Here is a 25153-nt window from a genome sequence, read left to right as displayed (position 1 = left end):
AAAGAGAGGTGAAGGATACCAAAGGGACATTCAAATTCAAAAGTAAAAAATAAACTGACAATGCCATGGCTAAAAAGAATATATAGTACACAAAACACAACATAGAAAACCAGACTAAGCAATACAACCCCACCAAAAACTAAGGGGGTGATCTCCGGTGCTCCGGAAGGGTAAGCAGATCCTGCTCCACATGTGGTACTCATGGTGTTGCTCATGTTACTTAACGTGCTAGTTCACAAGGTAAACAAAGTAATATTCTGTAATATTATGCCACCCTACACACACACACATTCAACTGACTTCTAACAAACATCACATTAACTTGGTGGAGAAGCCAGGGATCAAAACCAACCGCCTCCCACACAATCAACTGACTCCTAACAAACATCACATTAACTTGGTGGAGAGGCCAGCCAGGGATCAAAACCCACGGCCTCCCACACAATCACCTGACTCCTAACAAACATCATATTATCTTGGTGGAAAGGCCAGCCAGGGATCAAAACCCACGGCCTCCCACACAATCAACTGACTCCTAACAAACATCACATTAACTTGGTGGAGAGGCCAGCCAGGGATCAAAACCCACGGCCTCCCACACAATCAACTGACTCCTAACAAACATCACATTATCTTGGTGGAGAAGCCAGCCAGGGATCAAAACCAACGGCCTCCCACACAATCAACTGACTCCTAACAAACATCACATTAACTTGGTGGAGTAGCCAGCCAGGAATCACAACCAACGACCTCCCACACAATCAACTGACTCCTAACAAACATCACATTAACTTGGTGGAGAGGCCAGCCAGGGATCAAAACCAACGGCCTCCCACACAATCAACTGACTCCTAACAAACATCACATTAACTTGGTGGAGAAGCCAGCCAGGGATCAAAACCAACAGCCTCCCACACATTTAGGCAAGCAGGCTATCACACGACCCTGAGGAAGTTCATAAAGTAAAGACTAAATCTATATTGGTAATTCATTAATCATTCGACTACATAGACATAAATTTGGCCTAAAAAAGGGGTCCCAGCAGTAAAATATTAGAAAAATGTACATTTTGTACCTAAAAAAATCTACAATCCCAACCCCAACCCCCCCACTCTCCACGGGAAATTGAAAAATGTATATGTAATTCAAACAGAGCAAAACATTAAATCTTTTGGATTTTTATTAGAGTGTCTCCATATATATTATTTATAACAAAAATTATAATAAGAAAAATAAATAACAAAATATTCATTACCATTGTCATATAGTTTCACAACTATTCATGCATAAACACAATATTTACCATTTAATGTACAACCAATTTTTAGAATGGTAAATTCTTTTCAAATTACTATAACAAGAGCATTATAAATTTCATCCAAATCAAAACTGCTCAAACAGAATTGATGTTAATCTATTTTAGACGACAAGCCACTTATTAATCAGTTTTGTTTTCATGCATGAATTTGGATTGGGTTTACAGAACAGAAAATAATGGCCAAATAATATAATGAATAGAGAAGATGAGCAAACAAATTAAATAGAGAATTAATTGGGAGCGAAAGTATAAAGAATAATTGTGGAAAATAAAAGAATTAGGTAATACAATACTTAAAACAGAACAATATACAGAAACAAGAAATCATATACTGTATAGTCAGAAATTATTGCGAGTTTTTTATTATTGCGACAAACGCGACAGAGTTGTAAACGCAATAATTTAAACTCGCATTTTGAAATATTTTATCTGAACTAAACAGGATTTTTCTCAAAATCGTAAAAATTAAAATCGCATTTAAGTCTAAAATGACAAAATCGCAATAATAAATGCACGCAATAATTTCTGAATTTACAGTAATTGCAGATTTAATTGCATACACATGAGTATTTGACAGAATAAATGTTATTTTTAAAGATAAAAGAAAACTGCCTTAAGGATGTACTTAGGTGAGGTTTTGGAATAAGTGTCAAATATTGACTCCTCAGTGTTTTTCAATACGATACAAGGTAAAATATTTTGCCCCATAACACCTATTTATCTATTAACATAAGACTTAATAGCTCATAAACGGTCATTTGACAAAATTTAAGCAGATTCTTGATTTTCTTTCTTTTAATTTGAGACCAAAATAATACCAATGCAAATATAAGGTAAAAGTCAGAGTCAGCCTTTTACCGCCATATTTTATAAATCAAATATCTCGAAAAGGAGCTCCATGACCTATCAATATTTTTAGCTTATTTTGATCCTTAACTAATACTCTTCCAGCTTAAAGTATCAATTTTGAATTCTTGATTTATTTAATTTTACCTTCGATCACCTATTAAAGTACATCCTTAATCATTTTTAAATACAGAAATTAAGGATCCCCATCCAGACCCTCGTGCATCAGGCAATTTTTTCAATTAAAGTAGTTTTTCTTTATAAAAGTGATCCATGCTGTTTTAACAGAAGAAGAAAATACCCAAGATCCTTAATCTCCTTTCATTCAGTTTGTTTATTGGTGTTTAATGACACATTCAGTGACCATGGCTATATCATGGTAGCCATTTTTTATTGTACCTGGAACAAACCACTGACCTTATATGGGAAAACTGAAAATCCTTGTCAATTATCTTGGTCAAAGTTGTAGACATTTTGCTATGAGTGAGGTTTGAACTCACAATCTGAGGCTAGTGATCACTGTAGTTGAACTTCTTAGACCACCCCCCTTTTATTTAGCATTAGATTGAAACAATAACAGTAGTTAAAGAACATACTTATCTTTAAAACTTAAATAGCTTAAGGCAACATGACTTATTTACAATGACCTTGACACACTTTAAATACCCCTGATAGAATATAAGTATATATGTATATATATGTTTAAAAAAAAAAATTATATATATACATCATGGCAGATCTGATGAAAATTTATAAATAACAAACAGAATTGTGGTTAAATTAATCATCACTTTGTAATGTACGATTATTTTATGAATTTGATTCATAAACCTTAATTAATTTGCAAAAAAACTTAATGTTTTGAGGGCAAAATATTTAGTTTTTAAATTTTTGATTTTTGCACTATAAGTTTAGTTTTTAAATTTTTGATTTTTGCAATATAAGTAATCTCATTTGGTATATCATTAAATTAAATTATATAAATCAAACTTAAAAATTAGTTTGTAACAATTTTAAAACATTATTTATTTTAAATATAAAATAAAATGATAAATAGTATGATGTGTCATGTTGCTTTATCATTACAACAAGAAATAAAAATAAGATCTTCGTCAATAACATTATATTAAAACAGTAACATTGCAATCTTATATACAGCACCAAAGATACATCCATTACCACAGAAGCAAAGCAATTGCTGACTTGATATTAGAAAGAGGGGGGCGTAGAATGAAATCTTTCGCCGTGCGGATCAAGGCAAACATTTTTTTTGGACCTTTTTTTTTGCTAAAAAACATAAAATAATTATGAAATGCACTAATTGCCATATTCAATACAATATTAGCAGATTACCATAGTTTTTTTTTTTTTTTTTTGAAAAGGGGGGGTGTACGCCCATTACGCCCTCACCTGGACCCGCCCCTGGACTTATCAATGATATATATGTAACATTATTCTATTAGTACTTTACAAACTGTGATTTACTTCTTGTTCTAATAATTGAGTTGTTCCCCTTTTATACCTGTCTGATATGACTTGTGTAAATCCCATATTACTTTAGTCAGTTTTATGTATGAGAATATAAGTGAACACTCAGCTTGCCAAGATTGTCCTTCTTAATTATCGCCATTTAACAGCCCAAAGAACATTCATGTTTTGCATGTAAAGAAATGATATGTAAAAAAATAGAACAAGAGGTGTAACTTTTGAGGTGAAAATACAAAATTACTTTTTAAGCAATTAAAGTAAAAAAAAAACAAAAGTTTTGTGGTATGATTGCCAATAAGACAACATCAGATGTTTACTTCTGTAACCACATTGGTTAAAACTTATTTTGAAATCACAATTATACATTTAAAAAAAAAATCTGTAGAACTGAAATATACATATAATCAAATGTGTATTTTGAATTTAAATTACTTTCATTCACTGAGAAAGTTAAAATGTAAACTGCAAACCCTGGAGTGACCACACTGATACCATAACTGAATGTTATTTTTTAAAACAACTTGAATAGAAACAGCTTTACAGAAGTATAAGATTTGAGCTTTAAATATTTCAAGTTCTCACAGACCTATGGTCCAGGTGAGCAAATAAAATTTTCAGTGCTTCAAATAGTATAATCCCATATGATATTTCCTTCATTTTAATAATAAACTTTTATCTGTGTAATTTTGAACGGATAAACCATAAATCCCTATCAGACCGAATTTTGAAAATAGACAACAATATATTTCCAGACAATTTTATATGCCATTGATAAGATTAATCCAAATTTATCAGACTGCATACCAATAAATAAAATGTTAAATATTGAAATTTCATAGAACCTTTCATACTTCCAACATCAAAACAGTTTTTAATCCAATAATCATGACTTTATTGCTCAGATTAGATAAAAAACAGGATGTTTTTCTGGGGATTATTTTTGAAAAATTTAAGTACTTCCTAAAGAATTAATTTTTTTCAATTTTGTATATCATAGAGCAAAAACATTAATCTTTAAACATTCAGAAAAGTACATAGCACAAAGTTTGTTTTTAAAATTACTGTAAATTCAGAAATTATTGTGTGCATTTATTATTGCGATTTTTGAAAAATGGACAAAAATGCGAGATTAATTCTTGCGATTTTAGGAAAATCTGCATACAGATATATGTATCAAATATCAGAATGAGAGTTCTTGTTATCATTCACATTAATAAAAACCTCGCAATAATTTCTGAATTTACAGAAATAAGTTAACACGTAAACAATAAACTGAACAATTTTCATATCTTGAATCCCTCAAAATGAACTGCAAAATTTTTTTTGTGATAACATTATAATTTAGAAAGTGACGTTTATCGTCACCCAATTGTTTTTTTATTGTGACTATAAATCATTTTCAATCTCATGCCTATGAATATAGCCTAAAATAGCCTAAAATAGCCTGAAATAATGTACTTATAATGGTCCTCCCTGAACTATTAGATATATACCCTTGGACCTCAGATATTTTAACAGGTACTATGAAATTCACAACCTATGCAAGAAAATTCCATGGTCCATTACAAACATGTACAGAACACTAACTAGAGAAACATACAACCATCTGAATTAGAATTTTACATTCTGTGAATGTGGACCTCTATTGTCTTCATTCTGGAAAATTAATCTTATGTTTAACCAAATAATAGCTGTTCTCCTAAAAGCTTAACCTCTACATTTCTTCAATTTGAAGTTCATTACCTCCCTTTTTGTTGGTTGTAAATACAACAAAATATTGCATCAAAACAAAGTAAAGTGGAAAATATTTAAAAGTGTAAATTTTTGCTCATTTTATTAAAATAAGTCATGAAAGTCTCTATCTCTCATAAATTGTTCTCGAAGAAAGATCAGAACCATAAACAAGAAATATTTAAAACATAAACCTTGGGAAAAGTTTTTTTAAAACTCTTTGCAGTGTTTCTGTGCAGTGAAGAACATATAAAGAGGATTTTCAAATCTTCAAATCAAAACCAAACACTTGATTCTCCTACATTTGCATCTGTATACTGATGTTATGAAATTCTACGTAACAAGAGAAAAATAGTTCTACACAATGCTATACAAAACATCTATACAACTAATGAATTTTAGGTTAAAATTAAACAATGTGACATTATATAAATAACACATAGCTGAGAGGGTGATAGAGCATATTGTTACCCCGAGAAAACATTGTCAACTGAGGCGAAGCCAAGGTTGACAATGTCTTTTCGAGGGGTAACAATCTGCTCTATCACCCTCTCAGATATGTGTTATTTAATTTATTATACTGAATGTTCTGTTATTACTGTCTATTAATTTTCAAATTCAAAGTAATAAACTATGATGTCTTGTACATAACAATCATCCGGATTTATTAAAGCGCAAACTTGAGCAAGCGTCTCTGTGAAGGGTAATAGAGTATTTGCCATGGGATAGAGTAAATTGTCTCCCTCGTATTAACCAATCAAAATCTGGCATTTTGACGTGAAGTATAATAATAAATCTTATATTGCATTTAAAAAGAATGAGTCTATTTCAGCCTCATTTTGAACTAAGCAGGAGCTATGCAGTGAGCGTAAGGTGAATATTTCCCTTTATACAATTGTAATTTTGGATATAATCCCCTCTATTCATGTGGCAATATTTAAGCAATTTTTATAATAGTAAAATTCCTTTCACCAGTTCCATGGGAACCAGCTATTTCCTTGAGATTGTTTATCCTCACAACTGTCTGTTGATTTCTCACTTAAATTGCTCATTTCAATATTTGTGATGTTATCTTGTCTCGATTTAACTATTTTTCCTCCTGCAAAACCTATAAATAAATAAAGAATTATAATTAATAAAGTAAATTATATTTTTATAAGGTTGTTACACAGTACTAAAAAGTAAAATAACAAAAATACTGAACTCCAAGGAAAATTCAAAATGGTAAGTCCCTTATCAAATGGCAAAATCAAAAGCTGAAACACATCAAACTAATGGAAAACAACTGTCATATTCCTGACTTGGTACAGGCATTACCTTATGTAGAAAATGGTGGATTGAACCTGGTTTTATAGCTAATATACTCATGATCAGTAGACTGTGGAAAATATAGAGCTCCCAGTCATAAAACTTTACTCTGTACTTGGAGTACAAAATATGTGCTTGAAATGCAAAATCAAGTATTTTGATGATTGATTTCTGAGTGTGAGTATGATAATCAAACTACAAATCTTTATGACTACAAGATATGGCCATTGTTGAAACAGTATATTGATATCTTGATTTCTGTAGTTTTTTTGTCTTATATTGCTGTCTCCTTGACATATACCTTACATCTCCTTTTATCCATCAACTACTCATAACTATTGATTGGATTTTTTAAGAGTCATTCTAATATAACTTTCTTCTTTCGCTTTGGAAACAATGCCATGTTCTAATTGGACATTTGTGTTGGTGTATCGCGCTAGGAAATTAAATAAAATCATTCTAAAAGTAAGATTACATGTATCTGTTCATTTTTTATCGTGAAACGGTTGATTTTCTATATTTTGGGGTCTCATAAAATTATAATGGCTGCCATTCGAACCTGTATTTGTAGGGGGCCAACTTCGAAGTACAAAAGTTCTAAATTTTGCTATTAGAATCGAAATAATTCTATCATGCCATGCTCTATACTCATTTTGAAATGGGTAGGCATTATATTTGTCAACATTTTACACCTCGCTAACGCGCAGTATATAAAATATTGACAAATATAATGCCTACCATGTTAAAATGAGCATAGAGCATGGCATGAAAGAATTATTTCTTAAATATAAGTAGTTTTAGATGATTCACTTCATTCTAAGTGTTATCATTCTTAATGATACCAGCAATCACTCTGTTATTGTTATCACTCTAAATCACCAGCAATCACTCTGTTATTGTTATCACTCTAAATCACCAGCAATCACTCTGTTATTGTTATCACTCTAAATCACCAGCAATCAATCTGTTATTGTTATCACTCTAAATCACCAGTAATCACTCTGTTATTGTTATCACTCTAAATCACCAGCAATCACCCTGATACATGTATTGTTATCACTCTAAATCACCAGCAATCATCCTGATACATGTATTGTTATCACTCTAAATCATCAGCAATAACCCTGATATTGTTAACACTCTAAATCACCAACAATCACATTGATATCGCTATCACTCTAAATCACTAGCAATCATCCTGTTCTAAAAGAGAGGCGAGAGAAACCAAAGGAACATCCAAACATATAAGTCGAAAATAAACCGACAACACCATGGCTAAAAAAGAAAAGACCAACAGACATCAGTACACAAAACACAACATAGAAAATTGACGACTGAGCAACACGAACCCCACCAAAAACTTGGGGTGATCTCAGGTGCTCCAGAATGTTTAGCAGATCCTTTCTAAAGTGATTCACTCAATACCAGCCAATTTTTAACAGAATCAACTTGTGTGTACAGAAGGAAAAGAAAGAGTAATGGATGTATGAACATTTGTCAGCAATCGCTCCAATGTCAGATGGCCTTTTCAGGACTTGCTGGGGCTGTGCTTGACCCCAGCAAGTCCAAAATATGTTGCCAGATTTCAGATCGATCTGGAACTAGATGAACATATATGAAATACACATAGATTCTACAACTGTCTCAAGTAAATTACTGTATTAGCATGTTATATATTTTTTAGATTGCCACTTCCTACAGCCCTTGTCACCCCTCCTATCTTAGCTACAGCTACTTATCCTACAAGACCAACAACTACTTACCTTTGATGCCACCTCCTACAGCCCTTGCAATCCCTCCTATCGTAGCTCCAGCCTCTAATCCTACAGGACCAGCCACTACTTACCTGCAATGTCATCTCCTACAGCCCTCCCCACCCCTCCTGTCTTAGCTCCAGCTACTAATCCTCCAGGACCAGCCACTACTTACCTGCAATGCCACCTCCTACAGCCCCTACCACACCTCCTATTTCAGCTACAGCTACTAATCCTACAGGACCAGCAACATCTTAACTGCAATGCCAGATCCTACAGCCCTTGTCACCCCTCCTATCTTAGCTACAGCTACTTATCCTACAAGACCAACAACTACTTACCTTTGATGCCACCTCCTACAGCCCTTGCAATCCCTCCTATCGTAGCTCCAGCCTCTAATCCTACAGGACCAGCCACTACTTACCTGCAATGTCATCTCCTACAGCCCTCCCCACCCCTCCTGTCTTAGCTCCAGCTACTAATCCTCCAGGACCAGCCACTACTTACCTGCAATGCCACCTCCTACAGCCCCTACCACACCTCCTATTTCAGCTACAGCTACTAATCCTACAGGACCAGCAACATCTTAACTGCAATGCCAGATCCTACAGCCCTTGTCACCCCTCCTATCTTAGCTACAGCTACTTATCCTACAAGACCAACAACTACTTACCTTTGATGCCACCTCCTACAGCCCTTGCAATCCCTCCTATCGTAGCTCCAGCCTCTAATCCTACAGGACCAGCCACTACTTACCTGCAATGTCATCTCCTACAGCCCTCCCCACCCCTCCTGTCTTAGCTCCAGCTACTAATCCTCCAGGACCAGCCACTACTTACCTGCAATGCCACCTCCTACAGCCCCTACCACACCTCCTATTTCAGCTACAGCTACTAATCCTACAGGACCAGCAACATCTTAACTGCAATGCCAGATCCTACAGCACTTGGCACCCCTCCTATCTTAGATCCAGCTACTAATCCTACAGGACCAGCCACCACTTACCTGCAATGCCACCTCCTACAGCCCCTGCCACACCTCCTATTTTAGCTCCAGCCACTAATCCTACAGGACCGGCCATTATTGTACCAATCACAGCACCAGCTATGGGGAAGATGGCTGCCTTGTATTTTGAAGACTAAAAATAGATAAAAACATTAGAAATTGATAGATATTTTGCCTATAAATTTAATTTGTAGTTACATAAAAGGTGGTAATTTATCTAAACTTTAAGATGATTTTCATGAGACCTATAAAATGTAGTTGGACATCAAATAATTCCCATGAAAAACTTAACATGCTTAACCTGATTTTAAACATGAAAGTATTTTTAAAGCATGTATTTACATACCACATTTCCTTATTTTTATATTGTACCTTTTTTATGTTTGTAATGTAAGCAAAGCCATCATTTTACCTGGCCAAGTGATCGTGTCCCGTCGTTAATACTTGATGAACAGTTTCTATATTAACCATTTTAACTGACGAAGTGATCGTGTCCCCTCATTAATACTTTGATGAACAGTTTCTATATAAATCATTTTACCTGGCCAAGTGATCGTGTCCCGTCATTAGTACTTTGATGAACAGTTTCTATATTAATCATTTTACCTGTCCAAGTGATCATGTCCCGTCGTTAATACTTTGATGAACAGTTTCTATATTAACCATTTTACCTGGCCAAGTGATCATGTCCCCTCGTTAATACTTTGATGGACAGTTTCTATATTAATCATTTTACCTGTCCAAGTGATCGTGTCCCCTCATTAATACTTTGATGAACAGTTTCTATATTAACCATTTTAACTGGCGAAGTGATTGTGTCCCCTCATTAATACTTTGATGAACAGTTTCAATATAAATCATTTTACCTGGGCAAGTGATCGTGTCCCCTCGTTAATACTTTGATGGACAGTTTCTATATTAATCATTTTACCTGTCCAAGTGATCATGTCCCGTAGTTAATACTTTGATGAACAGTTTCATATTAACCATTTTAACTGGCCAAGTGATCGTGTCCCCTCCTCGTTAATACTTTGATGAGCAGTTTCTATATCAGCCATTTTACCTGGCCAAGTGATTGTGTCCCCTCGTTAATACTTTGATGAACAGTTTCTATATTAACCATTTTACCTGGCCAAGTGATCGTGTCCCCTCATTAATACTTTGATGAACAGTTTCTATATTAACCATTTTACCTGGCCAAGTGATTGTGTCCCCTTGTTCATACTTTGATGAGCAGTTTCTATATTAACCATTTTACCTGGCCAAGTGATTGTGTCTACTCGTTAATACTTTGATGAACAGTTTCTATATTAACCATTTTACCTGGCCAAGTGATCGTGTCCCCTCGTTAATACTTTGATGAACAGTTTCAATATAAATCATTTTACCTGGCCAAGTGATCGTGTTCCCTCGTTAATACTTTGATGGACAGTTTCTATATTAATCATTTAATCTGTCCAAGTGATCGTGTCCCCTCGTTAATACTTTGATGAACAGTTTCTATATTAACCATTTTACCTGTCCAAGTGATCGTGTCCCCTCATTAATACTTTGATGAACAGTTTCTATATTAACCATTTTACCTGGCCAAGTGATCGTGTCCCCTCGTTAATACTTTGATGGACAGTTTCTATATTAATCATTTTACCTGTCCAAGTGATGGTGTCCCCTCATTAATACTTTGATGAACAGTTTCTATATTAACCATTTTAACTGGCGAAGTGATTGTGTCCCCTCATTAATACTTTGATGAACAGTTTCAATATAAATCATTTTACCTGGGCAAGTGATCTTGTCCCCTCGTTAATACTTTGATGGACAGTTTCTATATTAATCATTTTACCTGTCCAAGTGATCATGTCCCGTCGTTAATACTTTGATGAACAGTTTCATATTAACCATTTTACCTGGCCAAGTGATCGTGTCCCCTCGTTAATACTTTGATGAACAGTTTCTATATTAACCATTTTACCTGGCCAAGTGATCGTGTCCCCTCGTTAATACTTTGATGAGCTGTTTCTATAGTAACCATTTTACCTGGCCAAGTGATCGTGTCCCCTCGTTAATACTTTGATGAGCTGTTTCTATATTAACCATTTTACCTGGCCAAGTGATCGTGTCCCCTCGTTAATACTTTGATTAGCTGTTTCTATATTAACCATTTGACCTGGCCAAGTGATCGTGTCCCCTCGTTAATACTTTGATGAACAGTTTCTATATTAACCATTTTACCTGGCCAAGTGATCGTGTCCCCTCGTTAATACTTTGATGAACAGTTTCTATATTAACCATTTTACCTGGCCAAGTGATCGTGTCCCCTCTTTAATACTTTGATGAACAGTTTCTATATTAACCATTTTACCTGGCCAAGTGATCGTGTCCCCTCTTTAATACTTTGATGAACAGTTTCTATATTAACCATTTTACCTGGCCAAGTGATCGTGTCCCCTTGTTAATACTTTGATGAACAGTTTCTATATTAACCATTTTACCTGGCCAAGTGATTGTGTCCCCTCGTTAATACTTTGATGAGCAGTTTCTATATTAATCATTTAACCTGTCCAAGTGATCGTGTCCCCTCGTTAATACTTTGATGAAAAGTTTCTATATTAACCATTTTACCTGTCCAAGTGATCGTGTCCCCTCGTTAATACTTTGATGAACAGTTTCTATATTAACCATTTTACCTGGCCAAGTGATCGTGTCCCCTCGTTAATACTTTGATGAACAGTTTCTATATTAACCATTTTACCTGGCCAAGTGATCGTGTCCCCTCGTTAATACTTTGATGAACAGTTTCTATATTAACCATTTTACCTGGCCAAGTGATCGTGTCCCCTCGTTAATACTTTGATGAGCTGTTTCTATAGTAATCATTTTACCTGGCCAAGTGATCGTGTCCCCTCGTTAATACTTTGATGAGCTGTTTCTATAGTAACCATTTTACCTGGCCAAGTGATCGTGTCCCCTCGTTAATACTTTGATGAGCTGTTTCTATAGTAACCATTTTACCTGGCCAAGTGATCGTGTCCCCTCGTTAATACTTTGATGAACAGTTTCTATATTAACCATTTTACCTTGCCAAGTGATCGTGTCCCCTCGTTAATACTTTGATGAACAGTTTCTATATTAACCATTTTACCTGGCCAAGTGATCGTGTCCCCTCGTTAATACTTTGATGAACAGTTTTTATATTAACCATTTTACCTGGCCAAGTAATCGTGTCCCTTCTTTAATACTTTGATGAACAGTTTCTATATGAACCATTTTACCTGGCCAAGTGATTGTGTCCCCTCGTTAATACTTTGATGAACAGTTTCTATATTAACCATTTTACCTGGCCAAGTGATCGTGTCCCCTCGTTAATACTTTGATGAACAGTTTCTATATTAACCATTTTACCTGGCCAAGTGATTGTGTCCCCTTGTTCATACTTTGATGAGCAGTTTCTATATTAACCATTTTACCTGGCCAAGTGATTGTGTCTACTCGTTAATACTTTGATGAACAGTTTCTATATTAACCATTTTACCTGGCCAAGTGATCGTGTCCCCTCGTTAATACTTTGATGAACAGTTTTAATATAAATCATTTTACCTGGCCAAGTGATCGTGTTCCCTCGTTAATACTTTGATGGACAGTTTCTATATTAATCATTTAATCTGTCCAAGTGATCGTGTCCCCTCGTTAATACTTTGATGAACAGTTTCTATATTAACCATTTTACCTGTCCAAGTGATCGTGTCCCCTCATTAATACTTTGATGAACAGTTTCTATATTAACCATTTTACCTGGCCAAGTGATCGTGTCCCCTCGTTAATACTTTGATGGACAGTTTCTATATTAATCATTTTACCTGTCCAAGTGATGGTGTCCCCTCATTAATACTTTGATGAACAGTTTCTATATTAACCATTTTAACTGGCGAAGTGATTGTGTCCCCTCATTAATACTTTGATGAACAGTTTCAATATAAATCATTTTACCTGGGCAAGTGATCTTGTCCCCTCGTTAATACTTTGATGGACAGTTTCTATATTAATCATTTTACCTGTCCAAGTGATCATGTCCCGTCGTTAATACTTTGATGAACAGTTTCATATTAACCATTTTACCTGGCCAAGTGATCGTGTCCCCTCGTTAATACTTTGATGAACAGTTTCTATATTAACCATTTTACCTGGCCAAGTGATCGTGTCCCCTCGTTAATACTTTGATGAGCTGTTTCTATAGTAACCATTTCACCTGGCCAAGTGATCGTGTCCCCTCGTTAATACTTTGATGAGCTGTTTCTATATTAACCATTTTACCTGGCCAAGTGATCGTGTCCCCTCGTTAATACTTTGATTAGCTGTTTCTATATTAACCATTTGACCTGGCCAAGTGATCGTGTCCCCTCGTTAATACTTTGATGAACAGTTTCTATATTAACCATTTTACCTGGCCAAGTGATCGTGTCCCCTCGTTAATACTTTGATGAACAGTTTCTATATTAACCATTTTACCTGGCCAAGTGATCGTGTCCCCTCTTTAATACTTTGATGAACAGTTTCTATATTAACCATTTTACCTGGCCAAGTGATCGTGTCCCCTCTTTAATACTTTGATGAACAGTTTCTATATTAACCATTTTACCTGGCCAAGTGATCGTGTCCCCTTGTTAATACTTTGATGAACAGTTTCTATATTAACCATTTTACCTGGCCAAGTGATTGTGTCCCCTCGTTAATACTTTGATGAGCAGTTTCTATATTAATCATTTAACCTGTCCAAGTGATCGTGTCCCCTCGTTAATACTTTGATGAAAAGTTTCTATATTAACCATTTTACCTGTCCAAGTGATCGTGTCCCCTCGTTAATACTTTGATGAACAGTTTCTATATTAACCATTTTACCTGGCCAAGTGATCGTGTCCCCTCGTTAATACTTTGATGAACAGTTTCTATATTAACCATTTTACCTGGCCAAGTGATCGTGTCCCCTCGTTAATACTTTGATGAACAGTTTCTATATTAACCATTTTACCTGGCCAAGTGATCGTGTCCCCTCGTTAATACTTTGATGAGCTGTTTCTATAGTAATCATTTTACCTGGCCAAGTGATCGTGTCCCCTCGTTAATACTTTGATGAGCTGTTTCTATAGTAACCATTTTACCTGGCCAAGTGATCGTGTCCCCTCGTTAATACTTTGATGAGCTGTTTCTATAGTAACCATTTTACCTGGCCAAGTGATCGTGTCCCCTCGTTAATACTTTGATGAACAGTTTCTATATTAACCATTTTACCTGGCCAAGTGATCGTGTCCCCTCGTTAATACTTTGATGAACAGTTTCTATATTAACCATTTTACCTGGCCAAGTGATCGTGTCCCCTCGTTAATACTTTGATGAACAGTTTTTATATTAACCATTTTACCTGGCCAAGTAATCGTGTCCCTTCTTTAATACTTTGATGAACAGTTTCTATATGAACCATTTTACCTGGCCAAGTAATCGTGTCCCCTCGTTAATACTTTGATGAACAGTTTCTATATTAACCATTTTACCTGGCCAAGTGATCGTGTCCCCTCGTTAATACTTTGATGAGCAGTTTCTATATTAACCATTTTACCTTGCCAAGTGATCGTGTCACCTCGTTAATACTTTGATGAACAGTTTCTATATTAACCATTTTACCTGGCCAAGTGATCGTGTCCCCTCTTTAATACTTTGATGAGCTGTTTCTATATTAACCATTTTACCTGGCCAAGTGATCGTGTCCCCTCGTTAATACTTTGATGAACAGTTTCTATATTAACCATTTTACCTGGCCAAGTGATCGTGTCCCCTCGTTAATACTTTGATGAACAGTTTCTATATTAACCATTTTACCTGGCCAAGTGATTGTGTCCCCTCGTTAATACTTTGATGAGCAGTTTCTATATTAACCATTTTACCTGGCCAAGTGATCGTGTCCCCTCGTTAATACTTTGATGAACAGTTTCTATATTAACCATTTTACCTGGCCAAGTGATCGTGTCCCCTCGTTAATACTTTGATGGACAGTTTCAATATAAATCATTTTACCTGGCCAAGTGATCGTGTCCCCTCGTTAATACTTTGATGGACAGTTTCTATATTAATCATTTAACCTGTCCAAGTGATCGTGTCCCCTCGTTAATACTTTGATGGACAGTTTCTATATTAATCATTTAACCTGTCCAAGTGATTGTGTCCCCTCGTTAATACTTTGATGGACAGTTTCTATATTAATCATTTAACCTGTCCAAGTGATTGTGTCCCCTCGTTAATACTTTGATGAACAGTTTCTATATTAACCATTTTACCTGTCCAAGTGATCGTGTCCCCTCGTTAATATTTTGATGAGCTGTTTCTATATTAACCATTTTACCTGGCCAAGTGATCGTGTCCCCTCGTTAATACTTTGATGAACAGTTTCAATATAAATCATTTTTTTCCTGGCCAAGTGATCGTGTCCCCTCGTTAATACTTTGATGGACAGTTTCTATATTAATCATTTAACCTGTCCAAGTGATCGTGTCCCCTCGTTAATACTTTGATGAACAGTTTCTATATTAACCATTTTACCTGTCCAAGTGATCGTGTCCCCTCGTTAATACTTTGATGAACAGTTTCTATATTAACTATTTTACCTGGCCAAGTGATCGTGTCCCCTCGTTAATACTTTGATGAACAGTTTCTTTATTAACCATTTTACCTGGCCAAGTGATCGTGTCCCCTCGTTAATACTTTGATGAGCAGTTTCTATATTAACCATTTTACCTGGCCAAGTGATCGTGTCCCCTCGTTAATACTTTGATGAACAGTTTCTATATTAACCATTTTACCTGGCCAAGTGATCGTGTCCCCTCGTTAATACTTTGATGAACAGTTTCAATATAAATCATTTTACCTGGCCAAGTGATCGTGTCCCCTCGTTAATACTTTGATGGACAGTTTCTATATTAATCATTTAACCTGTCCAAGTGATCGTGTCCCCTCGTTAATACTTTGATGAACAGTTTCTATATTAACCATTTTACCTGTCCAAGTGATCGTGTCCCCTCGTTAATACTTTGATGAACAGTTTCTATATTAACCATTTTACCTGTCCAAGTGATCGTGTCCCCTTGTTAATACTTTGATGAACAGTTTCTATATTAACCATTTTACCAGGCCAAGTGATCGTGTCCCCTCGTTAATACTTTGATGAACAGTTTCTATATTAACCATTTTACCTGGCCAAGTGATCGTGTCCCCTCGTTAATACTTTGATGAACAGTTTCTATATTAACCATTTTACATGGCCAAGTGATTGTGTCTCCTCGTTAATACTATGATGAACAGTTTCTATATTAACCATTTTACCTGGCCAAGTGATCGTGTCCCCTCGTTAATACTTTGATGAGCTGTTTCTATATTAACCATTTTACCTGGCCAAGTGATCGTGTCCCCTCGTTAATACTTTGATGAGCTGTTTCTATATTAACCATTTTACCTGGCCAAGTGATCGTGTCCCCTCGTTAATACTTTGATGAGCTGTTTCTATATTAACCATTTTACCTGGCCAAGTGATCGTGTCCTGTCGTTAATATTTTGATGAACAGTTTCTATATTAACCATTTTACCTGGCCAAGTGATCATGTCCCCTCGTTAATACTTTGATGAATAGTTTCTATATTAACCATTCTTAATTGGCGAAGTGATCGTGTCCCCTCGTTAATACTTTGATGGACAGTTTCCATATTAATCATTTTACCTGGCCAAGTGATCATGTCCCCACGTTAATACTTTGATGGACAGTTTCTATATTAATCATTTTACCTGTCCAAGTGATCGTGTCCCCTCATTAATACTTTGATGAACAGTTTCTATATTAACCATTTTAACTGGAGAAGTGATTGTGTCCCCTCATTAATACTTTGATGAACAGTTTCAATATAAATCATTTTACCTGGGCAAGTGATCGTGTCCCCTCGTTAATACTTTGATGGACAGTTTCTATATTAATCATTTTACCTGTCCAAGTGATCATGTCCCGTCGTTAATACTTTGATGAACAGTTTCTATATTAACCATTTTACCTGGCCAAGTGATCATGTCCCCTCGTTAATACTTTGATGGACAGTTTCTATATTAATCATTTTACCTGGCCAAGTGATCGTGTCCCTTCATTAATACTTTGATGAACAGTTTCTATATTAACCATTTTAACTGGCGAAGTGATTGTGTCCCCTCATTAATACTTTGATGAACAGTTTCAATATAAATCATTTTACCTGGGCAAGTGATCGTGTCCCCTTGTTAATACTTTGATGGACAGTTTCTATATTAATCATTTTACCTGTCCAAGTGATCATGTCCCGTCGTTAATACTTTGATGAACAGTTTCATATTAACCATTTTAACTGGCCAAGTGATCGTGTCCCCTCCTCGTTAATACTTTGATGAGCAGTTTCTATATCAACCATTTTACCTGGCCAAATGATTGTGTCCCCTCGTTAATACTTTGATGAACAGTTTCTATATTAACCATTTTACCTGGCCAAGTGATCGTGTACCCTCGTTAATACTTTGATGAACAGTTTGTATATTAACCATTTTACCTGGCCAAGTGATTGTGTTCCCTTGTTAATACTTTGATGAGCAGTTTCTATATTAACCATTTTACCTGGCCAAGTGATTGTGTCCCCTCGTTAATACTTTGATGAACAGTTTCTATATTAACCATTTTACCTGGCCAAGTGATCGTGTCCCCTCGTTAATACTTTGATGAACAGTTTCAATATAAATCATTTTACCTGGCCAAGTGATCGTGTCCCCTCGTTAATACTTTGATGGACAGTTTCTATATTAATCATTTAACCTGTCCAAGTGATCGTGTCCCCTCGTTAATACTTTGATGAACAGTTTCTATATTAACCATTTTACCTGTCCAAGTGATCGTGTCCCCTCATTAATACTTTGATGAACAGTTTCTATATTAACCATTTTACCTGGCCAAGTGATCGTGTCCCCTCGTTAATACTTTGATGAACAGTTTCTATATTAACCATTTTACATGTCCAAGTGATCGTGTCCCCTCGTTAATACTTTGATGAACAGTTTCTATATTAACAATTTTACCTGTCCAAGTAATCGTGTCCCCTCGTTAATACTTTGATGAACAGTTTCTATATTAACCATTTTACATGGCCAAGTGATCGTGTCCCCTCGTTAATACTTTGATGAAGTTTCTATATTAACCATTTTACCTGGCCAAGTGATCGTGTCCCCTCGTTAATACTTTAATGAGCTGTTTCTATATTAACCATTTTACCTGGCCAAGTGATCGTGTCCCCTCGTTAATACTTTGATGAGCTGTTTCTATATTAACCATTTTACCTGGCCAAGTGATCGTGTCCCCTCGTTAATACTTTGATGAGCTGTTTCTATATTAAACAATTTACCTGGCCAAATGATCGTGTCCCCTCGTTAATACTTTGATGAGCTGTTTCTATATTAACCATTTTACCTGGCCAAGTGATCGTGTCCCCTCGTTAATACTTTGATGAGCTGTTTCTATATTAACCATTTTACCTGGCCAAGTGATCGTGTCCCCTCGTTAATACTTTGATGAGCTGTTTCTATATTAACCATTTTACCTGGCCAAGTCATCGTGTCCCCTCGTTAATACTTTGATGAGCTGTTTCTATATTAACCATTTTACCTGGCAAAGTGATTGTGTCCCCTCGTTAATACTTTGATGAGCAGTTTCTATATTAACCATTTTACCTGGCCAAGTGATCGTGTCCCCTCTTTAATACTTTGATGAACAGTTTCTATATAAACCATTTTACCTGGCCAAGTGATCGTGTCCCCTCGTTAATACTTTGATGAGCAGTTTCTATATTAACCATTTTACCTGGCCAAGTGATCGTGTCCCCTCGTTAATACTTTGATGAGCTGTTTCTATATTAACCATTTTACCTGGCCAAGTGATCGTGTCCCCTCGTTAATACTTTGATGAGCTGTTTCTATATTAACCATTTTCCCTGGCCAAGTGATCGTGTCCCCTCGTTAATACTTTGATGAACAGTTTCTATATTAACAATTTTACCAGGCCAAGTGATCGTGTCCCCTCGTTAATACTTTGATGAGCTGTTTCTATATTAACCATTTTACCTGGCCAAGTGATTGTGTCCCCTCGTTAATACTTTGAACAGTTTCTATATTAACCATTTTACCTGGCCAAGCGATCGTGTCCCCTCATTAATACTTTGATGAACAGTTTCTATATTAATCATTTTACCTGGCCAAGTGATCGTGTCCCCTCGTTAATACTTTGATGAGCAGTTTCTATATTAACCATTTTACCTGGCCAAGTGATCGTGTCCCCTCGTTAATACTTTGATGAACAGTTTCTATATTAACCATTTTACCTGGCCAAGTGATCGTGTCCCCTCGTTAATACTTTGATGAGCTGTTTCTATATTAACCATTTTACCTGGTCAAGTGATCGTGTCCCCTCGTTAATACTTTGATGAGCTGTTTCTATATTAACCATTTTACCTGGCCAAGTGATCGTGTCCCCTCGTTAATACTTTGATGAACAGTTTCTATATTAACCATTTTACCTGGCCAAGTGATCGTGTCCCCTCGTTAATACCTTGATGGACAGTTTCTATATTAATCATTTAACCTGTCCAAGTGATCGTGTCCCCTCGTTAATACTTTGATGAACAGTTTCTATATTAACCATTTTACCTGGCCAAGTGATCGTGTCCCCTCGTTAATACTTTGATGAACAGTTTCTATATTAACCATTTTACCTGGCCAAGTGATCGTGTCCCCTTGTTAATACTTTGATGAGCTGTTTCTATATAAATCATTTTACCTGGCCAAGTGATCGTGTCCCCTCGTTAATACTTTGATGAACAGTTTCTATATTAACCATTTTACCTGGCCAAGTGATCGTGTCCCCTCGTTAATACTTTGATGAGCTGTTTCTATATTATCTTGGATGTTGTCAACTTTCTCTTGTTGCGACTGAAAACACAGCATAGTTTTACAATTATAAGGATATTTGTTTCTAAATTTCTCTGTTTCAGAATCTAAATTCTATGGGTAATTCAATTTGCCTTTTCAGAATCTAATGCATTCTGAGTAATATTTTTTAAATCGTACACCAAAACGTTGTGATTGGTTTAAAACGTTCTAAACATTGGAAATTCAACCAATGACGTAACGGTATTTTTATTTTGGTGTTCAAACAATTAGATTACCCATAGTCCTTTAGCTTCTTATCCCTTATAGAAAATACTGTTGTAATATCATTGGTTGAATTTCTATTGTTTAGGATAGTATTAACCAATCAAAACTTTATCAAATTTGTGTACACATTTAAAATATATTACCCAGAATGCATTAGATTATAAAAAGGGCGAATTTCAAAACAATATTTTCAGAAATGATAAAAATTATGACTTGATATGTCTTTTCAGTTATAAGGAATATTCTTTAAAATTTATGGAAAATGAAGATTGTTCAGTGTGTTTTTTTTTGTTTTTTTTGAAAATTGGAAATAGATGTCGTTGAAATTTTCATATATATGCATGGAGAGTTGTCTAATTAGCACTCATACCACATCTTCCTATATCTATAAAGTATGGAAAAAAATAAATATCAACTGTACAAAAATAGATAAGAAATAAGAAGACTTCCTAAAAGAATAACCAGTCTAAAAAGTAAATTTAAGAAGCTTTTATTTTAATAATATGGGAGATTTTCAAAGACATTGTCTAGGAAAAAGCAAAAGTGGTTATAGCATATCGAGATCATCATTACAATGGGAAATCATGTCAAGACATGCCAAAATGCACGTTAACAGGCGCGCCAATAACGGTGTCATACTTATCTTCTCTACAAATAATTCAATTAAATTTAAGAACTCTTAACTAATTACTGGAATCTGTCATTATATTCCACAGAAGCTTGTTTGGCTTATTTAAAACATACTAGAGGGTCTGAATTGGGGGTCTTTCATTTCTGCATTCTTTAATTTTTTAAGCTATTTTTCTCAATTTTTTATTCTTTTTGCCCTTTATTCTCTATTCTTTATATTTTAGCATCTCATTATTCTCTATTCTTTATTTTTTCGGTCCATTTTTCTCTATTCTTTAAATTTCTGCCAAATAATTTCTAGTCTGTAGACCCGCATCCACACCCTCATACTAGCTTGATGAATATTCATCACAATTAATTTATTGGTTACACAATCACTATCTTTTACTCATATTAAACTATTTATTTCTATTTTTACTATTTACCAGAACGTTTTTCCCTGAATCCATAATTGATAGCGTCCTTACTAAAATGGGACAAACATTGAAAAGATCTAGTTTTCAGTGTTTACAGGAGAGGCAATATTTTGTCACTTGATTTCCCACTGCATGTGATGAAAAAAGCATGTGTATATATGTGAAAAAGCATACTTGTATTCCACACAAAAACTAGAGGTGTCTGCAAAGTGTGACTATTACCACCCATACATGAGAAAATTGAGAATGGAAATGGGGAATATGTCAAAGAGACGTAACAACCCGACCAAAGAACAGACAACAGCGGAAGGCCACCAATGGGTCTTCAACGCATCGAGAAAATCCCGCACCCGGAGATGCATTTTAATATGTACTTCCTCTCTTTGATTATTGCTGTACAATATGGACAGAAACAAATAATTCAAATATGGAAAAAATGTTAAAATTACAAAAAAAGGGCAGCTAGAATCATTCTTAACAAATCATATGATACACCATCAAAAACTTTAGTTAAACAATTAGGATGGTTAACTTTTCAAAAAAGAATCATATACCGTATAGCGGGTTATTTTCGCCGGGTGTTTATTTTCGCTTATTTTGGCGGGTTAGGAGAAATCGCGAAAATTTATGCATCGTTCCATACTTTCTAAGTTAAAGCGTTTTGTAAACTATCTATTTTTTGATAAATTAAACAACATAAATGCCAATGGTCATTGTTCACTGGCTATCAGGTGTTAATTAGTTTATTGGTTACATAATAAAATAAATAATAATATAAGAGTGTAAGGTACGATGTCAGATATTTTATCCTTATTAATTAGTGTCAAATTATATAAGAGTTGCAAGTCACTCATGATGATTTTATAATCTAATTAGTACATCAAAGGTCCGGTCAATTTCGTAACTGATCAACCGTAACATTTACAAGAAGTTTGTACACCTGTGAAAAATAACTATGTACCGGTATTCTATTGATTAACTGTATCAAAATATAATAAATAAAAAAAAAATCAAGCAGGAAAAACAAGCATTTAACCATAACAATATAGACCCTTCTTTGTCAATTTTTACAATTTTTTAACTAGAACCATTTCAGTATCCGCCAAAATATTTATTTGGGATTAAAGAATCCGCCAAAATAAAAACCGCCAAAATTTTTCGTATACTTTGTTGCCCGTAAATCGTGAAATTTTACACCCGCGAAAATAACCCGCTATACGGTATCACAAAGGAGTATTAATGTATAAGTGTGTAAATAATATTGCACCTGATTATCTGTGTCAATAATTCAAATATAGAAAAAATGTTAAAATTACAAAAAAAGGGCAGCCAGAATCATTCTTAACAAATCATATGATACACCATCAAAAACTTTAGTAAAACAATTAGGATGGTTAACTTTTCAAAAAAGAATCATATACCGTATAGCGGGTTATTTTCGCCGGGTGTTTATTTTCGCTTATTTTGGCGGGCTGGCCCCTAAAAAAATAAGTATACTAGTTCAGTGATAATGGACGTCATACTAAACTCCAAATTATACACAGGAAACTAAAATTAAATTTGATACAAGACTAACAAAGGCCAGAGGCTCCTGACTTGGGACAGGCGCAAAAATGCGGCGGTGTTAAACATGTTTTTTGAGATCTCAACCCTCCCTCTATACCTCTAGCCAATGTAGAAAAAACAAACGCACAACAGTAAGCACAGTAAAACTCAGTTTAAAAGAAGCCCGAGTCTGATGTCAGAATAAACATGTAAATTCCAACCAAATAATGATTATCACAGAAATTTATCTATATTCTAAAAATCCATATATTTGTCTTGTACATCATTCAGAAAATATGTTCATGAAACGAATCTGTTTGTTTTACACCATTTGTTTTGCATAAAAAGCTGTATGAATGTATATGTATATATTATATTATTATATTTTGAGTTACTCAGAGGGCATCAGGGGAGATTAGTATTGTATTAACTGATTTTACCCTCTTTAAATAAAGTATTATTATCATTATTATTATTATTATTATTATTATTATTAATTGCTACTGTGATATTCAGTATTGAGACTATAGCTATGACATTATGAGATTTTTGGTTTTCTGCCATTCATTTTATGTACAGGTAAATATTGCCTCTGTGTTAGATTGCCACCTTGTTACTGATAGGTCAATCTGAAAGAATTACACTGACCCAGGAACAAAGTCTGATGTTTGTATACTGTAAATTCAGAAATCGAAGGTCAAAGTCAAGGTCAGTATGATGCTTCTGCATACAAAGGTCAGGGTGACCTGACTTTGGTATATGACACACCCCAAGCCCATGATGCAACTGCATACCAAGTTTGATTAACCCAAGTTTTACGATACAAAAGATATGTACTGGACACAAATTGGACAAGGTTTTACTATCATAGGGGTCAAAGTCAAGGTCAGAGTGATCTGACTTTACTTTGGTATATGACACCCAGCCCATGATGTAACTGCATACCAGGTTTGGTTAACCTCAGTTTAACAGTACAAAACTCAAGCGCCAGACCCGAAGCAGGACAGACGGACATGATGGCTATTCCTATATATCTATATGGGGGTATAATCATGTATGTGAAGCAAAGAGCGTGTGAGTTGGCAACTATGATTGAGGAAATGTGAAACATGAGAAGCAATCATACTTTTAAAAAATCCAACTCTACCATAAAGTACATATAAACTTTATAACAGGGATCACTGGTAGACCTATTTGGCAAATGACCGCGATTTTTGGATAATCTGCGCGGAACGGAAAATAATTAGAGGTTCATCGTAAATTTGCTGTGTCACAGAAAATTATGCATGTCATCCGGAGATTTACCGTGTCGGCGGGAATTTGCCGTTTGTCCGATAAAACTGGTGTGTATTGAGTCATTGATAGAACCAGTGATGCGTGAGCGACGGTTATTAATAGATCGTTGTATATAGATGTTTACATAATCCATTATACAGTGTCGACGGGAATTAGCCGTTGGTCCGATAAAACTGGTGTGTATTGAGTCGTCAATAGAACTACTGGTGCGTGAGCGACGGTTATTAATAGCTCGTTGTGATATATACAATGTTTACAGTCAGATAAACAAAACTGTCTTATTACTCTTTTCAGTCGAGATAATAAAGTTACTTACGATTTAAATATCGAATTTGGTAATTGTTCAATAAAGAAAAATCTATTTTAATGTGACCAATGAACAGGATGAATACACGTGGTAACTTTGCAATACACAACTACAAATATTCTCACCTTATAAAATTCTTCTTTATTGTCATGTTTAGAAAAGAAATCAGTTCCTGTACTAATAGAGTCTTTTTACTGAAGATGCAGTTATCCGGCAAGATGTCATACTGATTTGACACTTGTCCTAGTGTAATTAA

At 35.1% G+C, this 25153-nt stretch overlaps 1 protein-coding gene across 4 annotated transcripts in view; it reads right to left on the bottom strand.

The window, feature by feature from the left end:
- Window positions 1-1162: 1162 nt before the first annotated feature.
- The window catches only part of LOC127717753 (syntaxin-17-like), a 42651-nt gene continuing 18660 nt past the window's right edge, over window positions 1163-25153 (bottom strand). For 2 of the 4 annotated variants that reach the window (XM_052223549.1, XM_052223548.1), the window contains exons 6-8: window positions 20392-20478; window positions 9451-9583; window positions 1163-6491 (exon numbers count right to left, since the gene is read on the bottom strand). In XM_052223549.1, the coding sequence (XP_052079509.1) occupies window positions 6352-6491; window positions 9451-9583; window positions 20392-20478 (360 nt within the window). In that variant the 3' untranslated portion in view covers window positions 1163-6351. Of the gene's footprint in view, window positions 6492-9072; window positions 9119-9450; window positions 9584-11487; window positions 11553-13696; window positions 13762-16818; window positions 17014-19289; window positions 19742-20196; window positions 20656-25153 lie in introns of those variants that run through there. The other 2 variants (XR_007989350.1, XM_052223550.1) reach the window with 2 other exon arrangements.

Source organism: Mytilus californianus, unplaced genomic scaffold (genome assembly GCF_021869535.1).
Source record: "Mytilus californianus isolate M0D057914Y unplaced genomic scaffold, xbMytCali1.0.p SCAF_10, whole genome shotgun sequence".
Lineage (NCBI taxonomy): Eukaryota > Metazoa > Mollusca > Bivalvia > Mytilida > Mytilidae > Mytilus > Mytilus californianus.
Note: the sequence above shows the minus strand (reverse complement) of the source record. Positions and strands in the feature narration are given on the sequence as shown.